Source organism: Cydia fagiglandana, chromosome 18 (genome assembly GCF_963556715.1).
Source record: "Cydia fagiglandana chromosome 18, ilCydFagi1.1, whole genome shotgun sequence".
Taxonomy (NCBI): Eukaryota; Metazoa; Arthropoda; class Insecta; order Lepidoptera; family Tortricidae; genus Cydia; species Cydia fagiglandana.
This window is the reverse complement of record NC_085949.1, coordinates 14,132,470-14,157,992: the sequence shown is the minus strand read 5'-3', so window position 1 is coordinate 14,157,992 and position 25,523 is coordinate 14,132,470. Positions and strand designations below refer to the sequence as shown.

The following is a 25,523-nucleotide window of genomic DNA, read 5'->3' as shown; positions in this document are numbered from 1 at the left end:
GTCGCCGTTGTCTTGTATAAAAGACAGCTAGGGATGGGAATGTTAACTCGATATGGGAATTTTTAAAGTAAATATAAAGTCAGAAATATGTTTTTATCTAAGTATTTGAACACTTGTTAATCGCCAATTTTTTTCAACGAATAGTAGGTAACTACTTACTAGAATACGTAGAACGAGAGTCAGATAGGCATAACTATATTTAAAGTTCAGGTAGCTTCTTTAGCTCTATAATGTAGAGCCAGACAAGTAAATTTGCCATTGTAGATTGTGGACTATTTAATTGCAGAAGAGATAAATAAAAAAAATAATTGATGTTATTTTATAGCTTAGTGGGAAGGGATACACCGCAGCGACCGCTTCGCACAAGTGTGGTACAGAGACATACCTGTTTATCAGACTTTACTTTTATTGTTATAACATTGAAGTTAATGTGTAATTTTTTTGTAACAAGTCGTTGAACGTTTTTTTGATAAGAGTTTACCTATAGATTAATGTAAACCAAACTGAAATTATAATGATAAATTCTAATTCCGGAATAATATCTTCACTCATTAAAAATTCAACCCACGTGTAATTTTCACTAAAACAGTTCCGGTATATTGACTTTATCGACACATGATGCGCAGCTTTAACGTTACGCCAATAAAGTTTACGTACCGACAAGCGCTTACGCCGTTGACCTAGAGACTATTATTACTTGATCCGCGCGGAAACAGTCCTTGTCGGTCTGCATTGCGGGCAGTCCATGGGCGCCGTTGTCTTGTATAAAAGACTTCTCGTACAGCCTAGTGCGGCGATATCACGTCTTGAATCGACATTGTTTAGTGGTTGTTTTTTATGTTAAATCCCTATATTTTAAACATTTTCGGGTGTAAAACATATGTTTAATTTTGGCAATTTGGAATGAAATTAAAACAGGATAAGAACAAAGCTAAATTAAAAAGATTTTTACCATAATATTGTAAATATCGATATCACTATTTGCAATCCCTAAACTTTTTATTAGTTGTTTACTTAAAATTTGCTCTGGCGTGTGAGTGAGCGTCTTTGCGGACTAGGTCCGGCGGCCAAAAGGTTAAGAATGTCTTCATAATATGACACCGCAATCCGTCGTAAGGTATGACGTTATGAAGGAATTTGCTTTCTTGTATTTACTCGATATGTGATTATTTGACCCATTTAGGGTTCTAGCTAAATTGGACATTTCATAGCGTAAGTATTGAACAATAAATTTAGCTGAATGGCCCTGAATGGCTCAAAAATCACAGAGCGTGACTGTACGAGCCCTGCACGATGCATATAGTTTTTTTTCTACTTTTCTGTGTAAGTATAAATATAACTTCCTTAGTAAAAAATAAAAGTGTCCACTTACCACTAGCGGAGTCTCTCTCATCGTGCTGCGAGGAGTGCCGCAGCGAGTCCAGGGAGTACCACCTCCGGGGCTTGTTGTTGCTGGCTGGCTCTTTGGTTTCTTCTGCTGTATAGAAAAAAAGTAATTGACGAATTAAATTCGTATTAGGTTGTAATACCTACGATCATCTCTAATACTTTATTGCACAGACATATCTGCGAACGATCAGTTTGACTACTAAACTCGATGGCGCTATGCGGCGTCCTATATATTATGGTGATTTTTTTTTTTGGTACCTAATTGTATTGTCAAATGTCTAGTTTTGACGACCAATGTTAACAGCAACATCTATTTAATTTGTCAAATTTAAGGGAAGATTTTCGTTTAGTCATCATCTAGGCTTGGTCGTTATGCAAAAGTCATAGGTTAGGGTGGTATTCCATCTGTCCAATTTCTTTGGCCAATGTTTATTTTGTCTCACATTTTGTTTAATGAGAGAGTGAGACGCAATGATATTGGACAGATGGAATACCACTAGGGAATGCAATCTCGATCTCGCAATTTCAAGATCTCGCGAGATCTCGCACACATTTTCGAGATTCAATCTCGTTGACAGGAAATCTCGATTTTAGCAATCTCGGTCGAGATCTTGATTAATATTTTCGAGATCTCGAACGAGATTGAATGATTGATCCGTGTGAATTAATTTGTTTTGAGTAATCTTTTTAACCTTAGGTTCATGTTGTTCAGGCAGTGCTATTGTATGCGGCCGGCTTTGGCTGATGATAAAAGCACTGTGGCGCGCTCTGTGCGGAAAAATCGAACGAACTTAACTTACCCAGTCACAATTATTTATGATTTTTGCTGGCTTACCCTAAATTTTTTAAGTTGCTGAGTGCTTGTCAAAATATCAACTGAGCATGTTACTGCCTCTGCTTACAATTTTGTAAAATTAAAAATAATTAATACCACTTTTTCATAATTACGTGCAAATTAGAGCGACATACATATTATATTAGTTTTTTATTAAGTAGTTTTTTTATTATTAAATGTTGGTTAATTTGAAGATCTTCATAATAAAACATGACGTAGGTACTCTAAATAAGTAGTATATACGGAATTCTTAGAGATTTTTGCGCCAAATAACACATTTTTAATTACTTTGTCAAATCTCGATCTCGTCGAGATTAATCTCGATCTCGAAAGTGTGACGGTCGAGATATCGAAACACCCTATCTCGATTCAGATTTTTCGTGCGAGATCTCGAATCGCCAATCTTGGTGCGAGATTGCGTTCCGTAAATACCACCTTATGTCCTGTTCGTTTCGCTTTGTCGCGCGCGACTTATAAAAGTTGTGCAAAACGAGATAAGATTTGCCACCAGGCGGTCTAGCATAAGTTGCGTTCTCACGCGTGGGTTCATACTTAAAGTCACGCTTGATGTATGGACTTGCGTGAGAACGAAAGTCACGCTAGACAGTTAGATGTTGTTTACCTGTGTGTGTGACGGCGGGCGCGTGCTTGTGTAGGTGCGGGTCGGAGCGCGCCCGCGTGAGGCGCCGCGCGCCTGTCTCCAGTCGCCTAGTTGCGCCCGCCGACAGCTTTGGTGATTTGCCTACAAATTTAAAATATACGATAACTATGCTGTGTCGATAGTTTCGTGAACGTTTTATTTGATAGCGGTGAAGCCATTTCTACTTAAATCTCAAATGCATCTTCTGTACCACGAGATTTGATTAAATGAACTTCCGCACTACGATTATTTTTCTCTTCTGATGATAGTGTATTTTTGTGTCCAATTAGATTTATTATTTGAAGCCTCACGTGTCCCACTGCCGGGCAAAGGCCTCCCCCCAATTAAATTATTAAAGCTAAATTAAGGTCGTCCCCTTTCTCTCCCGGATACGTTTCGTTTGACGCTGGTGGGTGACGGTGTGTTACGACGCCGTGGAACTTTCCAAACGTCGTCACCGTAAAGACGGCCGTCTTTTTGCGTCCGCTACATGACGGCCGCTATATAACGGCACCACTTTCCTAGGAAACCAGAGTTGAATAGATGTAATAGACGTAAACCTGAACAGTGACACTGCATCTGGAACCATAAGCGGGTAGGCATAAGATTCACATTACCCAGCGCTCGGCCCTCCGGCTGCTGCGGCGGCGGCGCCTGGCGCAGCGGCGCGGGCGCGGGCGTGGCGCGGCGCTCCCCGCGCCCCTCCCGCCCCTCCCGGCCCCGCCCGCGCGCCTCGCTGCTCTCCGACAGGTCCAACGAGTACACGTGCCGGGCTAACACGCGGGTTAGGGTTTCCATCGTTTTCTGAAACAAACAATAGTACATTATTGTCGAGGCTCGGAAGTAGCTACTTGCAGGCTGAGGATTCGTTTTAAACGGACGATCTCGGGAGTCCGTTTAATTGAATCCGAAGCCAGCAAGTAGCCTTCCAGCCGAGTCATATATAGTGCTTTTCTCAAAAATGGTGCAAAAAATATAAATATCATAGAAATATTTTACAAAACCAACGTTCTTACGTATATATTTTCACAGAAAAAAGCCCTTGCCGCCTTTTTATTTTTTTAATCAAAAAATAGAAGTGTATTTTTCTGCCGAAAATACCCCAACCTATTTGAGACAGCTAAATAGTCGCGGTACTAATCATCTGTTTGGCTGTTTAATGGACCTGTGCCTTCATTTAATATGGTCATTTCAACTTTTAAAAAGTTTGGAACTCGACAAATAATGGAATTTGTATGCAACATTGCAGTCCCAAAATCGAGACTGCAATGTTTTTAACTTTTAAATTTTTGACTGACCATAAACGACGCGCTTCGAGACCAATTTTTTAAACGGCAAAGTCGACTTTGCCGTCCATTTTTTGAGAAAATAAATTATCCAGCATGGTTCCATCTTTATCGCCTGTCCCTATGCTCGTCACTTTCGCACTTACATACTTGTTAGAACGTGACGGGCGATAAAATTGCGACCACGTTCCCGCCGCAGGTACATTTCAAAATATCTATCTCGATAAAGAAATTCTTTGTAATATAAAACGAGCGCTGTCGAACTCCAACGACATGTAAGGCTCCGATAATGAGAAAACCTGAAATAGAAATTGTTAGACTTTGATACGATTTCATTCCTATATATATATTCTGAGACTTAAAGTTCCATTAAATTCTTTTCCATTTCCGTCAAACCGCAGATTGTCTCGACAGCTAAATTTCGAGACCAGTCGAGACGCAAAACATCAATGTCTATTTTCATTCACAATCGAATACAAAATTTTGACATATTTACAATAAAAATACATTACAACAATATTACATACCGCCCATTCAGTTATTAACTCCTCCCAATGAGTTAACCTCGTCAGCAGCTCCATGAAGTTCTGCCACAGCTCCGGTTTAACTGCTACGTTTAAATTCGCCTTTATCCACGTCACTATTAGCGTTTGGAATAACGCTGGTGCCAAAAATCCACCTGCAAAGAAAAATACTCTTCGAATTATCTAAGATTGAGTGGCAAATGTTTATAGATTCAAACATGTTGCTACACAATATATAAGTTTTTGTCAAAAAAATCATTTTTGGTACAAGCTTTTATCGCTTCGCTGACTGTACTTTTCTTACCACAGGCAATTACCTAATACTCATCGAGGCAATTCTAAAAACCCCAAACACAATTAGGTTGCGATGTTTCATCACATAGTTCCTATGGCCACCTCCGGTCTCTATCATCAGATCAGCTCGATGACACCATAATATTGCACCATATGTATGCAAAATTTCAGCTTAATCGGAAACCAGGAAGTGGATCAAATTTAACTTGCAAGATTTGATTACAGACAACGGTCAGGTGAAACTTAATAAAAGCTTGTAAAAATAAAGTCCGACACATCTATCTGTTTATATGTTCGCGATAAACTAAAAAACTAATGAACGGATTTTCATACGGTTTTCACCTATGGATAGAGTGATTATTGAGGAAGGTTTGTGTATAATTTATTAACCCGTACGATGCCGGGGCGGGTCGCTAGCTAAATAATAAAAAGAGTCACTCAGGTTTAACCCTTTAACCATTTAACATTCCTTTCAGTCAGTCAGTCAATTTCGAACCGTAATTCTTATAGTAGATATGCTTTTTTGTTTCAAGTATGATAAGTAACGGTATGGCAAGTATGTTGCCGCTGCGGACTAAAGGGTTAACGGGCACAACTGGCAAGATCTTCGTAATGTATCAACAATATCAAGCTAAATTCAGTATTTGTTCAGTCTTACCCAGCGATTCCTGTTTTCTCTTTGGTGGTACTTTGGTAAGTACAAGCGACGTTATTTGAAGCAATACCAGCAGTAGTTGTTCCCTGCATCAAAAAAATTAAAGTGAAAAGTTGACTCAGATGAAAGGTGTCGCACCCATACGCCTATTTTATATGGCCCTATTGGCCCTGCCTATTCGATTTATAGAACGTTTTAGAACCGGCCAGGCATTGTTTTCATTCTGCGTTGTGCATGATCAACGAGTCCAAGAAAATTTGCGAGATCATGTAATGGTAATGTGACGTTGAGAATTAAGCCGAATAATAAAATATGACATTACCATGTAGCGATAGTTGATAAGAAATAGGGTGAGTTGTAAAATGTAGTAGAACGTTCCGGAATTACTCGCTAGGAACTCGTATAATACTTGTAGAACGTCCTGGAAATACTGACCACGAGCCGGCGTCCATAGCGACGTGCCTGACCATGTAGCGGTAGATGTTGAGCACTCGCTTGCACGTGTCCGTCTGCTCTTCCAGCAGCTGTTGCTGCCCCAGTCCCCCAGGCGGCGCCACTGGCGAGGAACTCGCTAGGAACTCGTATAATACTTGTAGAACGTTCTGGAATTACTGACCACGAGCCGGCGTCCATAGCGACGTGCATGACCATGTAGCGGTATATGTTGAGCACTCGCTTGCACGTGTCCGTCTGCTCTTCCAGCAGTTGTTGCTGCCCCAGCCCGCCAGGTGGCGCCACTGGAGAGGAACTCGCTAGGAACACGTTGGCCGCTTGCGTCATGAATACTTGTAGAACGTTCTGAAAGAAAAGTACATTACATAGTCATACTACTACTAATGGTGGTATTCCGCCTGTCCAATTTATTTATCCAATGTCCTTGCGTCTCACTCTCTCATTAAGCAAAATGTGAGACGCAATACACATTGGACAAAGATATTGGACAGATGGAATACCACCCTAAGACAGGTGAGGTTCCAATCGTTACGACGCTAACTAAACCGAGTGGCTTTCTCTAGTCCAAGGGTTATCAATGAGTTCCTTCGGGGGTACGGTTCTTAAAATAAAATGACCATCGCGGTCCGTTTCTATTTAATAAATTACGCAAAAAAAAAATAGGTCGGCGGTCCGGATCCGGGCCGCGGTCCACTTTGGTGACCCCTGCCTTAGTCTTTCTGCCTTCAGCTGAATAATTCCATACAGGTTCCTAAGTTTGTGCCGTTAACTATTATGGATATACTGATAAGCGGTATTAGTATTAGTACTTACTTGAAGGCCAGCGCGCACCATAACATTATCCCGCCCCACGGCGCCAAGGTACGAGTCGTTGCGGAGCCGTCGCGGCGGCGCTGCGGGCTCGTTAGACTCGTATGTATTTTCTAGCAGGAATGGCGGGATCTCTGATACCTGAAGACCAAAAAATACATTATAGAGTGAGTACGAATGATGAGAAACTCATGATAAAAGAAGTACGAGTAAGGGCTCATTTATAGTTCGTTTTTTTTAGCATTAGAAAGAACTTGCAAGAAGGTAAGCGATCTTGGCATGTCTTTTAATTGAAAAACGCTTTTTTAAAATCAATAACTATTACTTATGAAAGCAGGAGAATATAAATGATCGTATTAGATTCATAATTGTTACGTATTTGCCGTAACTTATTTTTAAAATGTGTTTTTCAATTAAAAGACACATCAAGATTGTTTACCTAATTTCTAATGCTAAAAAAAACGAAGTATAGACGATGCGAGAACTCGCATGCGACTTTCATTACAGGAAAGCTTGGCGCAATACATTACTGTGAAGTCGACCTTATTGCGACTAGATAAGGTTGATATAAACTCACGTTCATCTGTATCCAGTCCTTATAAAGTGCGATGACACGTCGCGCTGCCCCGGCGTGAGCGAACGGCAACAGGAAGGCTTGGCGCAATACTTCTATTGTGAAGTCGACGTGTTCGCGCGACCAGCCGCATAGCACGTCGCGGACTACGGCAGAGCTGCACAGTTCCTCTGCAGGGCAACCTGGAAATAATCTTATGTTGAAACAAAATCATAAACGAGTCTTAATAGTGCCAATTGGCCGGCGTGATAAATATTTTCATTACTGTTGGTATTACATGTGTAATGTTGCTGTTGCTGCTGCTGATGCTGTTATAAAAATGGTTGATGTACTTGTAGTACCTGGTTCTAAGCTAGGATGCGGCATATTAGACTCAGAGTCGTGAGAGGAAGCTCGGCTAGAGTCAGAAGGCTGTCGCACAGTGAACGACGTTTCCTCCTCATGATGTAACGAAGTCGCCGGTGTCGGTGTATTCGAATGCGGCACGTGCAACCCTGTGCTGATCATAGAACTCTGTATAAAAGAGGTTGTAGTACTTGTAGTACCTGGTTCCAAGCTAGGATGCGGCGTATTAGACGCAGAGTCATGAGAGGAAGCTCGGCTAGTCAGAAGGTTGTCCCACAGTGAACGACGTTTCCTCCTCATGATGCAACGAAGCCGCCGGTGTCGGAGTATTTGAATGCGGCACGTGCGACCCTGTGCTGGTCATAGAACTCTGTATAAAAGAGGTTGTAGTACTTGTAGTACCTGGTTCCAAGCTAGGATGCGGCGTATTAGACGCAGAGTCATGAGAGGAAGCTCGGCTAGAGTCAGAAGGTTGTTCCACAGTGAACGACGTTTCCTCCTCATGATGCAATTACGCTGCCGGTGTCGGAGTATTTGAATGCGACTCTGTGCTGGCCATAGAACTCTGTATAGATAATAAAAGTGGTTGAAGTACTTGTTGTACCTGGTTCCAAGCTAGGATGCGGCGTATTAGACGCAGAGTCATGAGAGGAAGCTCGGCTAGAGTCAGAAGGTTGTCCCACGGTGAACGACGTTTCCTCCTCATGATGCAACGAAGTCGCCGGTGTCGGAGTATTCGAATGCGGCACGTGCGATCCTGTGCTCGTCATAGAAGACGGTTGGCCGCCGTCACTTCCGGTCTTCTTGAGGAAGTGGGCGTAGTTCGCCACCCATTTGATGAGGATCACGCGGCATAGAACGTAGTCGTCGTCGAGTATGTTGTGTTGGACTGGGAGTTCTGAAATTATTGAGTTGCGTTAGTGTTTGTTTGCTGAATAATTACTACAGGTTACTTTTATCAGTTTACTTTAAAAAAAAAGTGCAGTTCAGAAAAAAATCCCAAACCATTAGTTGCAAACCGAACCCCAAGTTCGCATGAGCCGCAGCAAAAGACTGGGACAACACTAGGAAGAAGAGAATTGAGTGATGGTAGAAAAACGGGGTTAAATGCATTCGTGAAAAGCGAATAAAGACAGAACAACTTGTAATCTGTTTTGATGTTACATACCTAAATTCGGTTTATACAAAGAATTCTTGCTGTTATACTGCGGACAGATGACAGGCAAATAATACATCTTAAACCTCTCCAGCAAAAACGCAAAACTCCTCATACACTTCGCGTGCGACCGGTCCTTCCAATGTATCTTGGTTACCGACGCCGCCATTCCTTCCAGTAATATTTCAAAGAAATGCTTCGTTTCATTGTCAATAGCTTTCTCATTGGCACTTGGTGGCAGTAGCGGCAGAACCTCTACACATTGGACTGGGTTTAAAGCGTTTGTATCATGAAAGATGGACGCTGAGACGTTCGCTAGTTTCCCCATGAAACCTGTAGTAGTTTGCTCCACTACAACCTTTTTGGCATTGTCTGTGGTCGAGCTAAAATTCGGATGGTGCAGTATATCCTCCATGCTGAAGTCTCCGGAGTCGTTTGGTGCGTTTGGGTCAGGTTTCCCTTTGAGTGGTGACCCGCTCGGTAGTATGCAAGGTTCGGGCAGTCCTGGCACCAGGGAGGCGAACATCTTGTGAACTTCCACTGGCGCATTGTCACCGAGGGCTTGATACCAGAGCAGGAAATATCTGGGTGAAAAATAAAATGTAAATATTTTCACTGTTGTTGATGAATATGTTTTTATCAACATTATTTTGCCAACTATACTTTGCTATGCTAGGCACAAATTAAGACTATTTTCATATGTTTAAACTTGACATGGTACAAACATATCAAACAACACAAGCCTTCTTGAGCTTACTGTGGGACTTAGTCGATCTGTGTAAGAATGTCCTAAAATATTTATTTATTTATTATATCTATATGTTACAAAATCTCTATGGGCATCTGCTACCTACATCATCAGATCAGATAACGAGAATCTACCACATCATTGAATTTCTAATGAACTAACATAAATATGTCACACATCGTTCGAATATCAAAAAGTTGTTGAGAAGTACTTTACATATGCTAAAAGCAATGACAAGCAGAGTTTTATTTATCTATGTAATAGCAAGTCATAAATAAATAAAACTCTGCTTTCGTCCATAAATTTAAATGAAATATATCCTTTTATAAAAATATTACAAAGCTAAGTTGCTGAACTGAGCCAAAATCTGAGTAGGTTACGTAGGAATCTAAATTTAGTTTTATTTCATTTTATTAATATACAGGATGGCTAAAAAATAACTGCATTCCCGTTGCCAGGGAGGTTCTGGGATTATACTGAGCAACTTTTACTATGGGACCAACACTGAAATCGCAAAAAAAAAATTGTCTTGTTCATACATTTTGACTGGTCCATTATCTATGGGAGGGTAATTTTTTTTCGCGATTTCGGGGTTGGACCCATAGAAAAAGTTGCTCAGTATAATCCCAAAACCTCCCTGGCAACAGAAATGTAGTTATTTCTTAGCCTGTATATCCTTTAAAATAAATATAATTCTAAAAGTTTTACCTTATCGATTCTGCTCGCAACTTCTGTGAATTACCACTATGGAGGAGCTTTGAGAAGATCCTGGTCAACGAGTGCAGCTGCCATCTTTTCCCGATCAGCTCTGGCAGCAGGCATAATACTTTCTCTAGAAGGGACAACGCCCCTTCTAGCTCTTCCCTTCCGGCTTTATGAACTAAAATAGATAAATATATGAGTATCTTAAAACTAGTGTTGTTTTATTAGTTAAATCTTTTCCATGATTAATGATTATCTTAACCGCTATTAGTGTTAACAATTAGCAAGCCGTTTTATAAATGTCTAAAATGTAATAAAAAAACAAGTCTCTTTTTAATTGATTATTACATCAGGATGTTTTTATTTTATAAAACGGCAGCAAAACCCATTTTCTGTAGGACAAGCAAGTACTCAATGATTTCTTGGTCAAATAATAATAAGGTTTTAGTAAGACTCCACCCTTTTTTATGGGAAAGAATGCTATGAGAAGTTTCCGCTGCTGGTTAGTATGTTATTTGGAGCATTCCACGGGCTATCCCATACAAACGCATTTTATGTCCTGTGTTTCGACTTTTTTCTCGGCATTTAAAACAGGCGATTATTTTTCTGTGCATATTTTTGACCATTTGTCATAGAAAAGGAAACTCTTATACCTTTAAATCTTCAGAAACTTCTCGTTTGTACGGGACAATGGTAGACAATTTCATGGAATGCTCCATTTATTACTTAATATGAAATCTTTGAAATTCATCCGTTCCCTTCGTGGTTTTTCCATCATAACAACCTCTCATCATCATCATCCTAACAACAAATGAGTGAAATGTATAAGAAAATTTTGAAAACAGACTAATTTCATTTCATAAATAATGGTACATAATCGAGATTAAGAAATAAACAAGTATGAGTTCATTGAACCAAAACAAAGTTTATGTTGTGATTACTCCATACAAAATTAACAATGGAGCTCTGATAAGCATCCTTAAATAATTGCATATTATCTTAATTTATTTTCATTTATTTATATGGATTAGGTCAAGCCAATTAATTATCTTATCTTGTAAGACTGTGATAAAAACTTAAGCTGTGTGCGTATAAAAATCACTTAGATGAGTCAGAATGTGTGAGTCACTTGTTGTGTCTCTGTGTCTGCCCGTAACACACCTAATTTGTCTTTACCTTAGTTAAACATGCAACCTTATATGTACAGTCAGCCAAGAAAGTGGTTTACCACTTTTTGACTCTATCATCTGATTGATAGAGTCGAAAAGTGGTAGACACTTTCTTGGCTGACCGTACGTAATATTATATTAGCAAAAAGAATCCAAGCAATAACAATAGACTGTGGATATAAATAGAACATAAAATATCGTGTTTTCAAACAAAATCTATGGTTATTTTGCAATGGAATTCCAATTCTTATTGAATCCTTGTAGCAATGGCACATTATTATAAAAATATAAACGTACAGTAAGGTGAGGGTTACAAAATGAGCTGAGCACAACTTTAGACGAATAATAGTTGTGCAGATCATTTTAAACACCTCACTTGTTTAGCAACTTCTATTGCTGAGCTGTATTCTTTTGTTTAAAAACATGACAAATAATGGAGTTATTAATTAAAATAGTTTTAAAGACTATAGTAATTTTTTCTTTCAGGTACTCAATATATTTGTCTGGATAATTGAATTCTTTTAGCTGTACAGTCATCTGCATTAATATCTGGCATAAGGCAGCATTAAAATTTGTCTATGACACTCTTAATAACATTGTTAGGTACCAAATCGTCCATTGACAAAAAAAAACTACCAACAAATTAAAGTAACAATGCACTTTATTACACTTGTAACACGGTTTATTGTCCAATAATTTCAATGGTGTTAGTTAGTGATTTTTGCTGTCACCTGACGAAATGGTAGTAGCGAACGATATTATTACAGGTAATTGTTATATGTTAGTTTAATATCCCAACATTTTTACTGTCCTCACACTAAAAGACGACTATTATAGTCTTCCAAAATAGTAGACTTAAACACCTTAGGCTCACTTGCACCATTCCACTAACTCTGGGTTAATCGGTTAAACCTGGAATTACCATGGTTACCAGTACAATTTGACACTGGGTTAACGGTTTAACCGTTTAGTGAGATAGTGAAATGGGGCCATATAGATTAAGGACAGCTGATTTAGTACCCCGAGATCTTGCAACATCACTCAAGCAAGAACTAATAAGCTAATGTTAAATGACTGCTTCCAGTATTACTTTATCTCAGAATCATGCCAACCTTAAAATTTTTCATAATTAGTGAGTGGTTCTATTCTAGCATACTATCATTTTGTAGTGTTAAACTCCAAACTCCACTTACACCATCCCACTAACCCAGGTTAACTGGTTAGACCTAGAGTTTCCATGGTTACCAGTACAATTTGACACTGGATTAACGGTTTAAGTGCTTAATCTCGGGTTAGTGGGATGGCGCAAGTGGCGCTTAATCAAATACTGGCAACCTAAGCTGTATGAGATGAGAAAAAAGAGTTGTAAAAGATATCACAATGCATTAGCTACAGCAGATTGATGATTTCTATGTTATCTGATAGTTCTAATGCAATGATAAGATATTTAATAGATAAGGCTTCAGTAGCTTTATATAATGCTTTTTAGCGCTGTAAAGCCTGTAGGTTCCAAATGAAAAAAAAATGTTCCAATGATGAGATACAATGGATATGTGTATGATACAGTGCCACCCAAAACTCACCAAGATGGAACGGAAGTTCTGTATGGTACAAAAAGAAAAACAATAATAAGTACATATATTATTCATAATCAAGTTCACCATAGACAACAAGGAAAATATACTCATTAAATTAAAACTAGTATTTTAATATACATCATATTGCAGTTAGTTAAGAATATGTAAATTGTGATGTTACCTCTTTGGCGAAGGTTATTTTCTGCTTGGATAAAGTTGTCATACAATATAAAATACACATGGCTGAAGTTGGCCTCAAAGTACGTTTTGGCTTCATCCGCATCAATGTGCTCTGAAATAAAGGAAGATCATCACTCACATACTCATCTTGCCCTTGCTCTAAATATCACCCAAATTGCACTTGTAACACTTATGGGTAAATAGCTGATAGTAAACTGTGATATGACATAAAATCATTAGGAAAAGAGAGTTTATTTGCACGGCAAACACAAGTAAGCCGAGGCACACCAATTACAGTTATTTCCCACTAATTAGCATGTTTAACGGAATGTAGCGTCAATCACCAATAGAGATATTCTAGCCACTCTTACACCCTAATAACAACACAATCAACCTAACCACACTCGATTAACACGCGAAAACCTCACCTAAAACAATTTTTAAGTGTTTCAATCGGGTTGCAGAGTCCTTTTTAGAATCCTGTATTTTGACTGTTGATTTCTTAACATCTTGGTGAGATTTCTTGGTAAACATGTCGGTGTATGTATTACACGATCATAACGAATATTTTCTTCATCCTGACAATGAGAAATTTGGGTTTTTCACATTGTTTTCCTGAGAGTTTTCACTCCCATTTTGACATAAGAGAAACGAAATCTCAAGCAAGTTGACGTAAACACTACATTTGTTTTTCTGAAATGTTGGCAACGGTATTTATTGATACTGCCACGGCTTTTGTAAACTCCGTAGATTGTAATTTTTTTGACTAAATGTAAAATAAAGACTAACCAGATTAAATAAATGTAAAAGGCATGTAACAAATAAAACATTGGTTCATAAAATGTTACCAAAATAATATATTATATTGTGCCGCTTTTATTTTTTTGGGAGAATGTTGTGAATAGCTGCCTTTATAGCGGAGTGCAACACCATGGCAACACCGGCGCCTGCTGGCGCGCGAAATTTTAAATTCATGGAGTGTACGAGTTCCATCCTAGAGTTCGTTTTTCTTAGCATTACTAGCATTAGAAAGAACTTGGAAGAAGGTAAGCGATTTTGGCATGTCTTTTAGTTGAAAAACGCTTTTTAAAAATCAATAACTATCATTTATGAAAGCAGAAGAATATAAATGATCGTATTAGATTCATAATTGTTACATATTTGCCGTAACTTATTTTAAAAATGTGTTTTTCAATTAAAATACACATCAAGATTGTTTACCTTATTTCTAATGCTAAAAAAAACCGGGCAAGTGCGAGTCGGACTCGCGCACGAAGGGTTCCGTACCACAATGCAAAAAAAAAAAACAAAAAAGCAAAAAAAAAAACGGTCACCCATCCAAGTACTGACCCCTCCCGACGTTGCTTAACTTTGGTCAAAAATCACGTTTGTTGTATGGGAGCCCCATTTAAATCTTTATTTTATTCTGTTTTTAGTATTTGTTGTAATAGCGGCAACAGAAATACATCATCTGTGAAAATTTCAACTGTCTAGCTATCACGGTTCGTGAGATACAGCCTGGTGACAGACGGACGGACGGACGGACGGACAGCGAAGTCTTAGTAATAGGGTCCCGTTTTACCCTTTGGGTACGGAACCCTAAAAAAACGAACTATAGAGATAAGGGTGGTATTCCAACTATTGTCCAATATGTATATTGAGTCTCACAATGACGCAATGACATTGGACAAATATTGGACAAAGAAATTGGACAGGTGGAATACCACCCTTAAATATATAGAAGTTGCAAGTTCGTGGAAGAAATAATAGTATATATTTAACCCCTCAACTGTGGGAGCGCCTTTCAGGCGGTCATAAAATTGGCGGTTCATCTGTGGCTCAACCTGCCAGGTTCGCATAATTCGCGCCTAAACTTAAGGTAAAATATCAGTGAAACATATGTTTAACTCGCTCTGACATATTTAATCGTGGAGTGAATGAAGCAAGACAGCTAGCAAGCGAACATTTGAATGTTCAACGGTTGAAAAAGTCGTTAACTTTCGTCAGTCAAAAACAGCCACTGTGACGAGTAGGATGTTACGTGTTTTTATAGTAAAATTGTGGATTTTTATGGTGAAACCGTTAATAAGCTGAGGAAATATCAGTAAACTTTTGTTAATATTATGTTTGGGTGTGTTTTTAGAATAATAAAAGTGCTAAAGGTGTGAAGAAATGACATGCCAAGTCATAGCCGAAATTTTCTTACTCGGTTTCTTATTATTTGTATAAGTTTTACTATGTCTCAAAACAATCATAATATGTCGTAGTTCATATAGATTATATTAAATACAATGAAATTTGTTTAAAATCTGTTTAAAGTGAATAATAGCTATCAAACTAAATAACGGTCGGCACATAACCTCTCGGGCTGTCGCAACAGACTGGACGAGCACCTGCCAGGCTGTCGCCACAGACGGCGCTGTCATGTTACTAACGCACGTTTGCATAGCATGGACATTCCACTTACTAACTAATTCTACGATACTTCTCTTTCCACATAGGCTATAATAACACAGCTCAGCGCAACTGTAATGAGTGAGAACAAGGGCTGGACATTTAATTTGTAAGATTATAGTTTGGTCCATGAAGTGTGACGAGTATAAAAAATTTAATATAAATTAATTATGCAAGGCTTTTAATATGGGTACTAGGCGACAGATGCGATGATGATGATGATGATAATAATGATGGTGGTGGGGTTTGCTACTAAGATTTTAGGTGTTACTCTTCACACATTCTGAAATATCCCTTTATTGCTCTTACGGTCTAGGTATGTCCATATTAATCAAACCATATAGATGTGATTTGGTCTATATTTGTCTTGTTTTCAGATCAAGTTTTTAGATGTTTTTTGTTTAATAAGAACAAGTGCGATTATTTATTATTAAATATTGTTTCATTAATACCCTGAGAAACGGAATTTCTTTAGATTAAGGCTGCTGGTTGCTGTGATTTTTCAACATTTTGTGGGCTATCAATGGTGCATGAATAAATAAAAGCATTTTTTAAACATTTCTTACCATATAACTACTGCACCTGCATTACTATTACACTGGCCACAGATAGTTTACAACTTAAATTTCTTATTTATGTATAAAATTATTACATAGGGTGTGGTAGGACTCCACAATGCATGTAATTAGAAACTTATTTACGTGCGCCATTTCTAGGGCAGACATAATTTCAATAAAGTTTTCACATGGTATATATCATGTATTTAATTGATAAGCCTGACATTTTATGTTTTTTTGATGTGTATGATTACATTATGTACATAATTAGAGTAACAGATACGCCTAAAAACTGTTTATTTTTTTATTACAATAGAAAATGAAAGACACATTTCCGTACCTATAATTTGAATTCGACTGTACAGTTATTTTATGTTAGTTTAATGGTCGTAATTTTAAGTAGCAGTTAGATAATTAAATAAAGGGCAAAAAAAATACAAACTATAGACTGTATCATTGTAAAAAACGGAATAAATCGCAATTTTCCACTTGCACGTGGACCTAGAAACCCTGTCTGTGGAGCAGACCCCTTAGGCTGCCACAGATGAGGGGGAGCGGCCATATTCATCTCCCACAGCTGAGGGGTTAATAAGATAGTAAGTAAATTGCATTAAATCCCCTATCACAGCATACTTGTTTATGTGTCCTTTATTGAAATTTAGATTTACCCTGTTATTACAATGTAGAAGTTGTGTTCAAGTAAATTATTTTTATATGCCATTTGATTGTGTTTTAGTGTTATTATGTAACCATTATACATCGATTCGATATCATAAAATTAATAGATATTGAAAAATTTAATATATTTAAATCTTTAATCTCATCACCTCATATTTATTATAGATTCCGTATTTCAGTTAAATAAATAGAAATAATAACCCTTTCTTATCTATTTACTTAATTGCACACTAGATGGCGCTGTTCCAGGTACCTACTAAAATTTCTGCATCACGCTATTAAGATTTTTCTTTAGAGAATGACCTAAGACTCATACACATTTTGTTTAGTATACAAATCGTGCGCTAGATGGCACTGTTCCGTGAATTGAAAATCCCGAATCGCGCTATCAAGATTTTTCTTGAGTGAATGACCATAAAGTCCATAAACTTAAAGCTTTGAGTTCGAAACTATACTTTACAGTACATATGGTCTTATTTTTCCGCACTAGTGCGTAAAATAGCACTTTTCGTGAGATGTCAAAAGTTTAAAGGGCCATATGTACTGTAAAACGTTGTACGATACACGTGCGAATAGGTAATTCGCAACTCGTGTCGATTTAAAACACTCCCTTCGGTCGTGTTTTAATTTATCGCCACTCGTTTCGAATTTCCTCTTTTTCGCACTTGTATCGTAAATAACTATTGTCAAGCAATTTCCGGCAGTAGATAAGAGCGGCAAATTAAAAAAAAGCGCGAATTAAGGGTTTTCGTCCCATGAAAAGAAAATATGAATTTCGCGCCTTTTTCTATTGACAAACTTGTTTGACCGGCTATGCTACAATTTAGCAGATGATTTGACCAGTTATTGCCTCAATTAGGTATCCCTCCGGAAAAATGACCATCCATTCTAACTTCAAAAAAAAAGCAAGGAATAAGTATTTTTTTTTTCAAGACTGACTTACAAGTTTTTTTTTTAATTCCTTAATTAAAACCAAAATATTACTTTGCTAAACCGCGAAAAGATAACATGCTAGTCAATCAGTGCTAACCCGTTATACTTACTTGCGTAATTTGTGTGTTTCCGTTGCCGGGCGTCAAACCGTTAACAACTCCTGAGGATGCCTCGTAGAGAGGCGAAACACGTGTCGAGTATTATTCTTTTGGTGGTGGTTTGTTATATTTATTTGCGTATTTATTCTTGCGGTGGGAGGGTGGAAACATTAATTGCATGTAAAAAATACGCAAGTAAGTATCACGGGTTAGCACTGATTGACTAGCACGTTATCTTTTCGCGGTTTAGCAAAGTAATATTTTAGTTTTAATTAATATGGATTTCCTGATTCTATTCACTATTTTTAATTCCTTGTCAATATTTTTTCCGAAATCCACAGGAAAGGGTAATTACCTCTAACAGAGTATTAGTAGGTAGGTATATAAGTAAAGTAGTTAGTCCCAAAACCAATGAGGAATAAACGCGCACGGTCAAACAGTTAATCAGAAACTTGTTTTTATATTAATTTGTATTGATGACGTCACTTGGTCATTATCTTCGCTCACAGATCACTTTCCCACTAGACGGAGAATTACTTAGTATGGAGCAGCATTTCATATGTAAATAAAGATCAAAGTCAGTCAAAATCTTTCAAAACCCAACAGTGTGTCCTATGAAAAATATATTTACTAACTGTTTTTTTTCTTTGATATAATTCAATTAAATATTCTTGAACTAAACTGAGGCGATATGTATAATGTCTATGTCTAAAAATGATTGCAATATTTATTTTAGAGATAATTTGACTATGTGAGGGTGTGTTTTAACTGTACCAAAATTGAATATGTGACTATGTGACTATGTGATTGATATAACGACTTTACATGTAGTTTCTCTATATTCGACGTCGTTATATTCATTATCTTACGTGTTGCCTCTCTGTCGCACTTGTAAATTCGTACGTATGTGACATAGGCAACACGTCGAACGTGGTTCGCGGTAGGCCCTCTGTTGAATTGTACCCAATTGTACCTGATTTTATTGTATATATTGTCCTCTGAATGTACTTACACATGATATGGGCGCGCCTATCTACTATGGAGAGCGCGAGTCTTATAAAAAATCATAATGCAGAATCTTTAGGAAGTAATCTACGCCTGCCTGCGCTCGCGCAGCATCAGTCAGCCTCAAGCCCCGAGAGGCTAACATCGTCTCCAAAACGATTAAATAATTCCACTTTAATAATTTTGAGGTTACATCGTCCTCAATACAAGGGCTAGTTTTAACAAAAATGCGTCCACTTAGTATTACGTTAACGTGCTTTTTGCTGATAGCGAGATCGTGTGGTCAAAACATCGACGGTGCCATTGGATTTCCAGAAAAGGAGGAAAATAATCAAATTAAAAATAAAGAGGTAATTGCTTTTGTGGTCTGCATTTGTTTTTGTTCTGTTTAATATTGCCTTTTTGACTGAGCGTTAGCGACGGTCCCCGTTTTAGTTAGGGCAAAAAATGCTTTTGTATGTCCGGATCTTCTCTTGTAAGTACAAGTTGCAATTCTCAACAGAATCTCGTGAAATTTTGTGAGCAAGTTCGATAAATAGTTTTTTTGTAGATTCCAGTTTTTGTTTTTTTTTAGGGTTCCGTACCCAAAGGGTAAAACGGGACCCTATTACTAAGACTTCGCTGTCCGTCCGTCCGTCCGTCCGTCCGTCCGTCCATCCGTCCATCCGTCCGTCCGTCCGTCCGTCCGTCCGTCTGTCACCAGGCTGTATCTCACGAACCGTGATAGCTAGACAGTTGAAATTTTCACAGATGATGTATATATTTCTGTTGCCGCTATAACAACAAATACTAAAAACAGAATAAAATAAAGATTTAAATGGGGCTCCCATACAACAAACGAGATTTTTGACCAAAGTTAAGCAACGTCGGGAGGGGTTTGATGGGTGGGTGACCGTTTTTTTTTTTGCTTTTTTTGTTTTTGTTTTTTTTCATTATGGTACGGAACCCTTCGTGCGCGAGTCCGACTCGCACTTCCCCGGTTTTTTATTTAAGTATTTAGTTTTAAGCTATGCTCACGAGGTCTACAGCTCACAGAACCACTAGTATTATTATTGATAATAATTACTTTAGATAAAGTACCTATGTAACCAATGTTACTTATAATTACGCTCTAAAATGGAGTAGCTATAATTTCTGAATTATTTAGTGATTGTGATATTTGTGATTTTTAATTAACTGCGCGCTGCGTACAGTGCGTTTGAATACCTACTACCTACCCATAGCACAGTATTCTTGTATCTATTATGTCATGACTTTTGTTATTGTTATCTAAGTGATAAACAAACGACCGGTTCAATGTTGTCGAACTTTGCTTAAGGTCTGCGAAGCGGAACGATAGCCTATTCTGTTAACATTGCCTAATGAATGAGTATGACTTGGGTCATACCTACACATTTTAGAGTAAGCTTAACTAGTTCGTGTCTTTTCTGTAGACGTAGCAAAGTTTAAGAGAATCAGCTAATTTTTACGCTGCACCCTTATAGGCGGCGGGCTACATTTTTAGGGTTGCGTACCCATCGTATTACTAAGATTCCGCTGTCCGTCTGTCCATCTGTCTGTCTGTCTGTCACCAGGCTGTACCTAACTCATGAACCGTGATAGCTAGACACTTGAAATTTTCACAGATGATGTATTTTTCTGTTACCGCTATAACAAGAAATAGGTACTAAAAACAAAATAAAATAAATATTTAAGTGGGCCTCCAATACAACAAACGTGATTTTTTGCCGTTTTTTGTGTAGGTATAATGGCACGGAACCCTTCGTGCGCGAGTCCGACTCGCACTTAGGCGGTTTTTTTCAGAACTTAAAAGACTCAAGAGAAACGGGATGTATCTATGTATATGTACCAGATCGTGTATATATATATATATATATATATATATATGTCGTAGTCAGATCGTATAATCCGCCGTATTACATTACGGCTAGCCGTTTTCAAAAACAGGGGCGTTTTGAAATGCGGCGGTTCGACGATTAGCCGGATTGTCACTGCGATACGTTCTTCAATAAGGCGGCCCACGTTTAGCCGCATCGTACATTGTAGAGTGACCAGTTCTTTCGGTCGCCTACGTAACCGGAGTTTGACAATGTTTGCAATTTAATTTATTTCTACCATGGTCCCACCGCACTACATGTGTTTCTTTTCCAAAACATTTCCTTCACAACTTAAATAGACGGAGCCCCGCAAGCGGGGCTCCTATTTCTGGGCGGTTTGCCCTTCGGGCATCTGAAGTTACCTAACGAACCTAACCTAATTACCTACCTACGCTTTTTTCCCCAAAGTGTAATGTTTTCACGGACGTCTCACTTAATCAATAGGTAGGTAGGTTAGGTTCGTTAGGTAGCTTCAGATGCCCGAAGGGCAAACCGCTCAGAAATAGGAGCCCCGCGAAGCGGGGCTCCGTTTAGTTAAGTTGCGAAGGAAATTTTTTTTTGAAAAGAAACAGTCCGACAAACTCCAGATTTGATGGACACCCCAGCGTTTGTCAGGCAGCGCCACGAGTGTTAAAAATGGGAACTAAAAACTGTCAAAGCGGCGGCTAATGACTCGCTGTATTACATTACGGCTAGCCGTGTTGAAGAACGTATGGCGCCGAATACATTCCGGCGGATTCTCATTCAGCCGCATTCAATACGGCTAATCGTTAAACCGCCGCTTTTCAAAACGCCCCTGTTTTTGAAAACGGCTAGCCGTAATGTAATACGGCGGATTATACGATCCGACTGCGACATATATATATGTACCAGATACTTTTCTTGTATTGTCTACAGAAGTGACCTTTTTCTAAAATGTGTTTGACCCGCTTACTGAAATAAAAACAATATTGAGAGCATAGAAACTCCCGAAGTTAGTTATCTATAGGTACCTATTATTCACGTTGATTATACCATTTTTACCCGAAAAAAATGGTTTTTCAGTCTATAAGTCAATGAGTGGAAATACCGGGTGTGGCCTGTAATATGAGCAAAAAATTAAACTGTAGGCTGTACTCCTCATACTGACCAACTTTTGTTCAGCGATTTTTAAAAATATATTGTGGTGTGATTTTTAATACCCTTTAAAGTTTATTCTAAGACGCAATGTATTGCGAATTTTGTTATGTTTAAAGGCGTGACAAGCAACGTCAATCACAATTATATGGCGTGGTGATGGGAGTCTAAATAAATATTTCGGGGATTTCGGAAATGGTTCAAACGATTTCGATGAAATTTGCTATAAGGGGGTTTTAGGGGGCGATATATCGATGTAGCTAGGTCTTATTTCTGGGAAAACGCGCATTTTTGAATTTTTTAACTACTTAAGGGAGTCTAAATACTTCATAATTTTTAAAAATTGTTGAAGAAAAGTGTCACCGTTTGAGGAGTACAATCTATGTTTTAATTATTTGCTCGTGTTACAGGCCACACCCGGTATATATTTACCTATAAAAGAAGCGGCTTACAACCTACACCTACCCATAGTAAAAGTTGCTCAGTATAATCCCAAAACCTCCCTGGCAACGGGAATGCACTTATTTTGTTGGCCACCGCGTATATTTGTCACAGCGACAGGTAGTTAGGTTCAAAGTTACTAAAATTAGAACTCATGTTGACATGGAGTTACAACGGTCTCTACAAAGTTTTCTTGTCTATGTCCTCAGAATCGTGAGCCCGTGTTCCTGCCGTCGATGTGTCCAGTGGACCAGCTCTACTACCCCGGCGACCAGAAGGACGACTGGATTTGCGACTGCAGGCCGTGTAAGTTTATATAATGTTACAATAGGGCTAGACATGAAAAACAAAATGAGTAGGTAATGAAATTAAAAGGAAAGTCCCTTGCGTGAATTTCTTACCTAAAAGGCTAGTTGTCTAATTTTGTCTCTCCCCTAGAAAATATGGGCATCTCACCGCTCACCGGCTAGCATGAGTTACGTTCTCGCGCGCGAGTCCCTACTTGAAGTCGCGCTAGATGTACTATGGAGTCGCGCGCGAGATCGCAACTTTATGCTACTGATGAGTCAAAATGTATCCTGGAACCTTGTTTGCAAAATAATTATGGCTAAGAGTTGCAAAACACCCTGTAAATACTTACCTACCGAATACTTACTATTTGTTATTTTATTTCCTATTATCTTTTTTTTGTTTCTTTTTTGTTAAGGAGAACATCATTAGGACATTTAACAAAACCGATTTTCCCCGTATAAACCCGTAGTGCCCCTAGTAAGTGTAAATTTCATTCGATAGCGTCAAGTGACGTATGCGTTTGCGTTGTGGGTTTTTGTATGGATTTAAAGTTTCCAAAACGTCCCGTTTGGCGCGCTGTCTATAATCCCATACAAACAGAACAGTTCAAAAGACATAAGTAGGTATATAACCCAACGCAAACCCGAACGCTCGTCACGCTATCGAATGTACATTATACTTCTATAAGTATGAACCCCTATGGGTTCAGATATATGTTTACTTATGCTAAAACAAATCCAGTCGTCACACAGGCACACACTTCAGGTCAGGTTAAGCTTTTTTTAATCACATTCATACCGACCGCATTATTTTATGAGCTATTAAACCATAGGCTTTCTAGATTATAATTACTTTTATTTTCCAGCGTACCTCTACCACCCGGCGACCGACAGATGCTGGCCGGCCTACCGCCGAGGCCCTTGTAAGGAGAAAGAATACCTCATGCTCCCGTCCAACACTTACATACCTGCCTGCGTGCCGAACCCATGCCTAGTAGACTCCTACGTTCCGTGGAACAGAAAATGCCATCAACTTGGCTTGACAGCCCCCTGTGCTCATCTGTACCCTAACTCAGCAGCGCTAGGCGTAAACGCTACCACTTTACATATTGGCTGTGTAAAATTAAATATTGAGTCTAGATTCCTTGAGCCGACTGGTCAGTTACCGGTGACGGTTGTGCCTTGCCCGCCGGGATGTAAAAGAAGTATAAATGGGAAATGTACTAATAATTAGACCGGACTAAAGGATGACTCACGTTAACCAGGCCGTGTCCGGACCGGAGCCTCCGGCTCATCGTTTTCTATGAAAAGCATCACGTGATTGCCGGTCATGTCATAGAAAAGTAAGCGCCGGAAGCTCCGGCCCGGACACGGCCCGGTCTAACTTTAGTCATCCTTAACTCTTTGTTGTAACTTGTTACTGCCTACTAGTACTATTAAAGTTAAGGATAGGTATATTAGGTAGGTATACGAATTATATGATTAATACATAGTTGATAATTAGTCAAAAATGAAATTTGGTTTTATTTTATGTGTTCGAATTCTGGATAACGCTACGTCTTACGTAGGCGAACAACGCGCGAACGCGGCGCGGCGCGGCGCGGCGAAAGCGGCCGCCGCCGCGCCGCGCCGCGCCGCGCCGCCTGACATTCGCGTGCAAATCGCGCCGCACCGCGTTCGCAACGAGATCGCTTACGTAGGACACTTCTATGGGCATCAAAGGATTGATTTCGCCGCGCCGCGCCGCGCCGCGTTCGCGCGTTGTTCGCCTACGTAAGACGTAGCGTAACAGAGGTTTTTGAACCTCTTTTGAGGCAAAAGAGTGAAGGGGTTGCTAAACATTGATATTCCTTAGACATTCCTTAATGATGGAACTTTCCGTATCATTCAAACTTATTAATTAAGCCACCCTGCATATAAAACCTTGCACCGTATGGCACCATGGCACCGCCGTGAAGCCTCGTTGGCAACCGCGGCGTCCCCCGGTAACCATGGCAACCACACCACCCTATACCACCACATGTCATTCTCTTTTATTTACCAATTATTTCACTTGACATCAGGCGTCCGTGCGCATCATTAGTGCCGATAAATATCTAATTCTAATCTACGTGCGTGACCATTAACTTTCAGTGTTTTGTGACCTTTAAAATTCAGGTTCAGTCGCGTTTCTGAGAGGTTATGACTAGGACCTGTATTTGATAAAGTGGTATTAGTTTGAAAGTGAAGTGCAAAGTGCAAATTGCAATTAGAATCATCGTAAAAATGGAGCTGAAATGCAGTAAGTTTCAGAAAACATTTACCTACTTACTCAAAGATATCTATTAACCTTTTCAAATACGAATTATAATAATCTATGAATTTCGATAAGTTTTGTGAATCTAGAATAGCTGTGGTTACTAAATCTACTTTGGATGTTGTTTTTTAAAAAGAAACAAAATTGCATACAAATATTTTTTAATTAATCCGCATGTCTCGCCCGGGAGTCGAACCGACTAAAAATTAACAAAAAATTAACTGATTTGCAAGACCGAAGTGATCCCAATCCCATAAGTGTTCCGTAAACAAAGTTTTGTACGGAACACTAATAAATATTCGATTTTATGGATATTGGAACCGCGTTAGCGTTTATTTTTGAGTTTCGCCATTTATTTCACTTATGATTACTTATATCTTAGATCGTGTACGAAGTAGGTGATAATTATAAAGTCTATGAGATCGTGTAATTCACGAAGAC

The 25,523-nt window shown here is 38.8% G+C and overlaps 2 protein-coding genes across 2 annotated transcripts in view; one reads left to right on the top strand and one right to left on the bottom strand.

Moving 5' to 3' along the window:
- Nucleotides 1-14,012, bottom strand: part of LOC134673623 (probable Rho GTPase-activating protein CG5521) — a 66,534-nt gene extending 52,522 nt beyond the window's left edge. The window contains exons 1-14 of the mRNA XM_063531622.1: nt 13,766-14,012; nt 13,339-13,449; nt 13,164-13,181; nt 10,418-10,589; nt 8,974-9,545; nt 8,410-8,703; nt 7,464-7,642; nt 6,890-7,027; nt 6,240-6,421; nt 5,627-5,709; nt 4,678-4,829; nt 3,482-3,668; nt 2,847-2,966; nt 1,373-1,477 (exon numbers count right to left, since the gene is read on the bottom strand). Coding sequence (XP_063387692.1) covers nt 1,373-1,477; nt 2,847-2,966; nt 3,482-3,668; nt 4,678-4,829; nt 5,627-5,709; nt 6,240-6,421; nt 6,890-7,027; nt 7,464-7,642; nt 8,410-8,703; nt 8,974-9,545; nt 10,418-10,589; nt 13,164-13,181; nt 13,339-13,449; nt 13,766-13,871 — 2,419 coding nt within the window. The 5' untranslated portion in view covers nt 13,872-14,012. The remainder of the gene's footprint in view (nt 1-1,372; nt 1,478-2,846; nt 2,967-3,481; nt 3,669-4,677; nt 4,830-5,626; nt 5,710-6,239; nt 6,422-6,889; nt 7,028-7,463; nt 7,643-8,409; nt 8,704-8,973; nt 9,546-10,417; nt 10,590-13,163; nt 13,182-13,338; nt 13,450-13,765) is intronic.
- Nucleotides 14,013-19,200: 5,188 nt separating this feature from the next.
- Nucleotides 19,201-24,302, top strand: LOC134673675 (uncharacterized). The gene is made up of 3 exons (XM_063531688.1): nt 19,201-19,412; nt 22,706-22,802; nt 23,653-24,302. Exons 1-3 carry the CDS (start codon nt 19,290-19,292, stop codon nt 24,018-24,020), a joined length of 588 nt encoding a protein of 195 aa, XP_063387758.1. The 5' UTR covers nt 19,201-19,289; the 3' UTR covers nt 24,021-24,302.
- Nucleotides 24,303-25,523: the final 1,221 nt, after the last annotated feature.